This window comes from Quercus robur, chromosome 7 (assembly GCF_932294415.1).
Source record: "Quercus robur chromosome 7, dhQueRobu3.1, whole genome shotgun sequence".
Taxonomy (NCBI): domain Eukaryota; kingdom Viridiplantae; phylum Streptophyta; class Magnoliopsida; order Fagales; family Fagaceae; genus Quercus; species Quercus robur.
This window is the reverse complement of record NC_065540.1, coordinates 42,095,989-42,103,188: the sequence shown is the minus strand read 5'-3', so window position 1 is coordinate 42,103,188 and position 7,200 is coordinate 42,095,989. Positions and strand designations below refer to the sequence as shown.

Genomic DNA, 7,200 nt, shown 5'->3' with positions numbered 1-7,200 from the left:
TAAACTTATATAACTCCATAAACGTAATTAATCCAAAATAAATTAAAAACTCCAAAGAAACAATATTCTTAAATAAAACCTCTTACAGAATCCAAACTCCACAAATTTAGAATAATCTCCAAAATACAGTAAAATCTAAAGCGGAATAACACAAAAAAAATATAACTAATAATCTTTTAAAACTTCCAATATTATTGACTTCGCCTAAAACTCCCACGCTCTACCTTGCACCTTACGAAGCAATCCAAAGGTTCTGATCCCCCAACTAAACTTTAATCTGAAAATTGTAATTGATGGGGTGAGCCACACATCCAGTAAGCAATTATACACAGTATACAACAGAATAGAGTCAAGCAAAGCACGAGTTTGATTTCACAATTTCACTCAAAATATTCGATATAGTTTTCCAAACATATAAAGAACCACTAAACACATATATATAATCAAATCTTAAAGTTGTTCGAAAACACATACAGATGATTGATCAGAGCACAGTATCACATATACACATCACATATTCTCACATACAATCTTGTGAGCGGATACCAACATCTAACCCCTGTTGGTGAGGGATCAACACATATTCTCACATACAATCCTGTGAGCGGATTTACACACATATCTGATATATCTGATTAATTCTAAAAACACTTATTTAAGTCACATATCACAAGGTAAAGTTTATACAAAATAAAATAATTTACTTGATATTAACAATTTCCTTTCAAATACAAAGGCATATCAAAGATCACAATATTGAATAGAATATAAATCAAAGGATGCTTGACTCTCTTGGAAAACGAATAGAGACTGAGGAGTTTATGTAAATATATTACAATTCTTGAGTAAATATGAAAATTAAATTTGCTAAAAGAAACATTTTAAATACCATTTGGAGAATAGGAATATAACCTTGAAATACTTGGTTTTAACAAATTTAAAGAACAAACACCATTTTGGAATCTTACATTGAAACTCAATTATTTTCTAAAAAGAGTTTAGTTTAGAAATCATCTTTTAAATGAGATTTGGACATTCAAAACATTAATTAAAATTCGAAATTTCTCTTTCAAAGATACAAAAAATACTTTTGACAAACTTTAGAAAATATAAGTTTGAAATACAAAACTTTTGAAAACTTCTAAGAACCTAATGGACAAAACTTGTGCATATTATGCATAATTACTTACAGCACTTGAATCCCTCTGAAAGTCCAGCCGAAACAACCTCCAAAGGCCTCAAAACACTCTTAAATAAGACCTATATTCAATCATAGAAATTACTTACTATCCTCCACAAAATATAAAACTTATTGAATTATACAAACTGACTCACTAGGAAAAAATACTGTGCTGAACTGATAACACCTTAACACTAAATTAAAGTTTCTCTAACTAATAATATTCCCTTGCATTAATCGAAACTCATATCGCCATGAGGAAAGCAGTAGCCAAAATATCACTGACCTAAGATTTAATATAAAACCCCACTGAAAAATTGTAAGAGCCATATACCTGAATAGATATTTGTAATCCATGGCTTATTCTAGAGACACACAATGGCCAACTTAGGATTTAATTATATGACTCCAATGAAAAACGTGAAGGCCATGATTATTACTAATATTTTGATCCATGTCTATTTTCATGGGTACACACGGTGGCAAGATCATTGACTTCAAATATATTATAAATGTACATGTCCGTAGGAAGACATATGCCATAACCATAGATCCTTGAAATTCAGTGGCTCAACTTTTGGATTATATATATATTTATATCCCAACGAAACCATCTTAAAGTCATCCTAACGTAAGCCATCCTTTAATATATATATATATATATATATATATATATATATATATTAACTCAAGAAACACGATAAAACTACCTAATATACAACATCTTTCTGCCAAAACCATAAATATATCTCAAGGTTTATAACAGTATAATAGTATTAAGATGGAGTTCTCACCTTGATTTTGTAGCCCAAATCTTAAGCCCCTAAACAATTTTGCCTCTTCAATCGTATGTGCTCCAAACTCCAAGAAAAGAAACACCTCTTAGCCTCCTTAGTGATGAAACCCTAATTTATCTTTTCCTCCACTTTATATTTTAATCTGATATGGGCTTGGTGGAATAATGGGCTGGACTTTAAAATCCTCTTGAGCTTGTCTCTTTAGTCTCCAAGAAGCCCATAAAACATCTTCATTCTTTTTATTTATTATTTTAATTGCCGCACCAAATTGTATGCACTAAAATTTTAATTTCTCACCTATTTGTAGCACCACAAAAATTGTCTACTCCCATCTTACTGTGCACACACATATACTACCTCAACTCTATAATAAGATTGACAAGGTACAGTGATAATCATAAAAAACAAAAATTGGGGTATTACACAACTAGTAGGGGCTTGGGAAACGATGCCATGAACAAAGCCCTGAGTCAAATTTCCAAGTCACCCTTTACGAGGAACATAGACGATGCTACCCATCCTCGGCGGTTCCATCAGCCTACGTTCTCTCTGTATGATGGCCATTCAGATCCGGTGGAACATGTAAGCTATTACAGCCAGAAGATGGATATTCACTCCAGAGATGATGCTTTGATGTGCAAGATTTTTCCATCGAGTTTGGGTCCGACGGCGATGAGGTGGTTCAATGGCTTAAGGGCCAATTCTGTTGGATCTTTCAAAACACTGACTCGGGCTTTTGGTGCTCGCTTTATTACATGCAGCCGGACTCCTCGGCTTTTGGGATCCTTGTTGACTTTGTCTATGCGAGAGGGCGAGACTCTCAAGAGTTACTCGGATAGGTACTGGGAAATGTTTAACGAAATAGAGGGAAAGAATGATCCTGTGGCTATAACCACTTTCAAAGCTGGTCTCCCAGTTGATCATGATTTGAGGAAGTCCTTGACGGGTAAACCTGTCACTAGTGTGCGCCAGCTGATGGACAGAATAGATAAGTACAGAAGAGTAGAGGAAGATCAACTTCAGGGGAAAGGAAAGGCCAAGGCGATCCCTCAGGAGAGGAGGGATTTCAGGTCGGACCGTTATAATAACAGCCGACCAAGGAGGGATTTTGTTGGGCAGTCAGTCTCGGCGGACGCCCAGGTTGTTAATGCAGTATTTCAGGAGCCCGTTCAGCAGGTTTTGGAGAAAATAAAGAACGAGCCATTTTTCAAATGGCCGAACAAGATGGCAGGGGAGCCCAGAAAACGCAACTCGAGTTTGTATTGCCATTATCATCAGGATCATGGGCACACAACAGATAACTGCAGGAATTTATGGGACCATTTGGAACAGTTGGTCCGTGAAGGGAAATTAAAGCAACTCTTGCATCACTCCAGCTGAAGGGCGAGCCAAGCAGGTTCCGAGGTGCGTGGGGACGCTTCATCAAGGCTCCCCCTGGGTACGATTAATGTTATCTTCGCGGCCCTGGGAAGGACTGGATCTTGCCCCTCCAGAGTGTTATTGGTATCCCGATCCACGGCCGAGGATCATTCTTAAGCATTGAAGAGAGCCAAGAGGCGTGTCCCCTGGATTTTGGGTTTTTCAGATGAGGATTTGGTGGGGACCATACAGCCCCACGAGGATGCTTTGGTGGTAACGTTGAGGATTAGCGGGTATGATGTCTGAAGAGTGATGGTTGATCAGGGAAGCGATGTGGATGTGATGTATCCAGATTTGTATAAGGGGCTAGGATTGAAACTAGACGACTTAACAACCTATAATTCCCCTCTGGTAAGTTTTGAGCGAAGGTTGGTCATTCCCATGGGGCTAATAAGGCTGCCTGTACAGTCAGGTACGGATGTGGTGGAGGTGGACTTTATTGTCGTAGATGTTTTTTCTCCGTACACGGCTATTGTGGGCAGACCTTGGCTTCACACCCTTAAAGCGGTCTCGTCTACTCTACATCAGAAGGTGAAATACCCATCCGGAGACCAAGTGTTGGAAATAGTAGGGAGTCAGGCAATTTCCCGGCAGTGCCTAGTGGCGGCTATACAGCATCGGCCGGAAGCAGAAACCTCGGCAACGGCTGACAATGAGTTATAGCAATTAAAGCCCCCAGTATCAGGCTTAGACGTGCTAGCCAATGGGGTAGAGTGTGAAGATCTGGAGAGGGTAGTTGTTGCTGATGATACAGAAAAATTCTTCCAGGTTGGGGCCAAATTGCCTTTGCAAGAGAAAGCGAGTTTGCTGGAATTCCTCCGAGCCAATGTGGACGTTTTTGCATGGGACCCGTATGAAGCCCCAGGGGTAGACCCGAATTTCATTTGTCACCGACTCAACGTGAACCTTGCCGTGGTGCCCAGGAGACAACCTCTTCGGCGACCATCGAAGGAACATGTTAAGGCGGTTAGAAGCGAAGTTGCCAAGCTCAAACAGGCCAGGGTTATCAAGGAAGTTTTTTACCCTCAGTGGTTGGCCAATATGGTGGTAGTAAAAAAGAAGACTGGAAAATGGCGGGTGTGCGTGGACTTCACGGATCTTAATAAGGCCTGCCCCAAGGATCCATTTCCTATGCCAAAGATCGACTAGTTGGTGGATGCGACTGTGGGTCACCCTAGGATGAGTTTCTTGGATGCCTTCTAAGGGTATCACCAAATACCACTGGCCGCCGACGATCAAGAAAAGACTGCTTTCGTGACCCCGATTGGGAACTACCATTACAAGGTGATGCCCTTCGGTTTGAAAAACGCTAGGTCTACCTACCAACGCATGATGACGAAAATGTTTGAACCACAATTGGGCAGAAATATTGAAGTTTATATCGATGATATGGTTGTGAAAAGTAAAGTAGTGTCCGAACATGTGGAGGACCTCACTAGTATCTTCGGGATACTGAGAAAACATAAGTTGCGCTTGAATGCTTCGAAGTGCTCCATTGGTGTAGGTTCTGGGAAGTTCTTGGGGTACATGGTGACCCATAGAGGAATTGAGGTGAATCCAGACCAAATTAGGGCCATTAACGATTTGCAAGCACCTCGGAATCCAAAAGAAGTGCAGAAATTGACTGGGATGACTGCTGCGTTGAATCGGTTCATCTCCAGGTCGGCTGAGAGGTGTCGTCCTTTTTTCCGCCTGTTACATAAGTGGCAAGGATTCGAATGGACCGCGGAGTGTGCTGAAGCGTTCCAGCAGTTGAACGATTACTTGTCCAGGTCGCCTATCATGTCTAGCCCTGAGGTGGATGAGGTGTTGTATGCCTATTTGGCGGTAGCCCCTCATGCTGTTAGTTTCGTCTTAATGCGAGAAGACAATGGCATCCAAAGGCCAGTTTATTATGTAAGTAAATCCCTCCATGAAGCCGAGGTGAGGTATTTGTCATTAGAAAAGGCCATACTGGCGGTGGTCCATGCAACACGTAAGCTTCCGCACTATTTTCAAGCTCACACTGTGGTTATTTTGACCCAACTGCCCCTTAAGTCCATACTCAGAAGTGCTGACTACACCGGAAGAATTGCCAAGTGGGGCACGATTCAGGGTGCTTTTGACATTAAATACATGCCTTGCACCTCTGTAAAAGGTCAAGTCCTCGCCGATCTGGTGGCTGAATTCGCTGAGTGCCCTGAGGAAGTTAGTAGGAATCAAGATCACATGGATGAAAAATCGGTTGGCCTAATATCCGCACAAGGAGAGTTTTTATGGAAAGTGTACGTGGATGGGGCCGCAAACCAACGGGGAGCAGGATTGAGATTGGTGTTGATATCCCCCGAAGAGGTCATCATCGAGAAGTCATTAAGACTAGGGCTCTCGGCTACTAACAATGAATCAGAATACGAAGCTTTGATAATGGGAATGAGCATGGTCCATAAAATGGGTGGAAAGGCAGTTAAATTATTCTCAGACTCGAGGTTGGTAGTCGGCCAGGTGACCAGAGAGTTGGAGGCCCGAGACCCAAGGATGCAAGGGTATCTGGATCGGGTTAGACGTATGCGAACGGAGTTCGAGTCCTTCGACGTATTACATATTCCTCGAGGTGAAAATACCCACGCTGATTCCTTGGTAACCCTTGCCACCTCCTCAGTACGAAATTTCCCTCGGGTGATTATCGTCGAAGACCTGTGTACTCCCACCTCACCAGAAAAGGAGGTTTGCCAAATCCATCGAGCTAGTCTGTCGCCAAGCTGGATGGATCCCATATTAAAATTTCTTGAAAGTGACATATTGACCGAAGATAAGATGGAAGCTGAGAAAGTACGAAGGAGAGCTCCTCGGTATTGGTTATCTGAGGATAAAAAGTTATACAGACGGTCCTTCTCTGGGCCATACTTGCTCTGTGTGCCTCCTGAGACAGCAGAGTCAATCCTGGAAGAATTGCAAGAGGGCATTTGTGGAAGCCATACAGGAGGAAGGTCTCTATCATGCCGAGCCCTCACACAAGGTTATTAGTGGCCAAACATGCGGAGAGAAGCGCAGGAGTACATTAAGAAATGCGATCAGTGTCAGAGATATGCTCCGAATATCCACCAATCGGGAGGAGTTCTTAACCCTCTCTCAAGCCCTTGGCCTTTTGCGCAATGGGGGTTGGACATTGTTGGCCCTTTTCCTAAAGCCATGGGAAACAAGAAGTACCTGCTGGTCGGTACAGACTACTTCACTGAATGGGTTGAAGCTGAGCCCTTGGCGAACATCAGGGACGTAGATGTGAAGAAGTTTGTCTGGAGGAACATTGTTACACGATTTGGAATTCCCTGAACTCTTGTCTCAGATAACGGACTCCAATTCGATAGCAATGCCTTTAGGGAATATTGTTCAGAACTGGGAATAAGAAATAGATATTCCACTCCAGCTTATCCACAAGGCAATGGGCAGGCTGAAACTGTTAACAAAGTAATAGTTAATGGGCTTAAAAAGAGACTGGATGACGCGAAAGGAAAATGGGTGGAAGAATTGCCACATGTGCTTTGGACGTATCGGACCACGCCCCGACGTTCGACGGGGGAAACTCCCTTCTCCATGACCTATGGGGCCGAGGCCGTCATTCCCCTGGAAACTGGATTCCCAACGTTAAGGACCAGTACATTCTCTTCGGGTAATAATGATGCGATGTTGGAGAAAAGTTTAGACCTGATTGAAGAACGAAGGGAGAGTGCGATGGTTCGACTAGCTTACTACCAGCATAAACTCAAGAAGGGCTACGATAGCAATGTGAGGATGAGGCTGTTAGCCATAGGAGATCTGGTGTTGAGG

The 7,200-nt window shown here is 42.2% G+C and overlaps 2 protein-coding genes across 2 annotated transcripts; both read left to right on the top strand.

Annotated features, from left to right (window-relative positions):
• The first annotated feature begins 2,580 nt into the window (after positions 1 to 2,580).
• LOC126691429 (uncharacterized) lies at positions 2,581 to 3,357 on the top strand. The gene has a single exon (XM_050386480.1). The coding sequence runs from the start codon at positions 2,581 to 2,583 to the stop codon at positions 3,355 to 3,357; it is 777 nt and encodes a 258-aa protein (XP_050242437.1).
• Positions 3,358 to 3,648: 291 nt separating this feature from the next.
• On the top strand, positions 3,649 to 4,545 carry LOC126691428 (uncharacterized). The gene is made up of 2 exons (XM_050386479.1): positions 3,649 to 3,975; positions 4,165 to 4,545. The coding sequence occupies exons 1-2, from the start codon at positions 3,649 to 3,651 to the stop codon at positions 4,543 to 4,545; spliced, it is 708 nt and encodes a 235-aa protein (XP_050242436.1).
• The last annotated feature ends 2,655 nt before the right edge of the window (positions 4,546 to 7,200 follow it).

Coding starts and splice junctions, on each gene's coding strand:
- LOC126691429 (XM_050386480.1), top strand. CDS start 2,581: ATGGATATTCACTCCAGAGATGATGCTTTGATGTGCAAGATTTTTCCA.
- LOC126691428 (XM_050386479.1), top strand. CDS start 3,649: ATGGTTGATCAGGGAAGCGATGTGGATGTGATGTATCCAGATTTGTAT. Junction 3,976..4,164: donor TGGAAATAGTAGGGAGTCAG/GCAATTTCCCGG, acceptor AAATTCTTCCAG/GTTGGGGCCAAATTGCCTTT.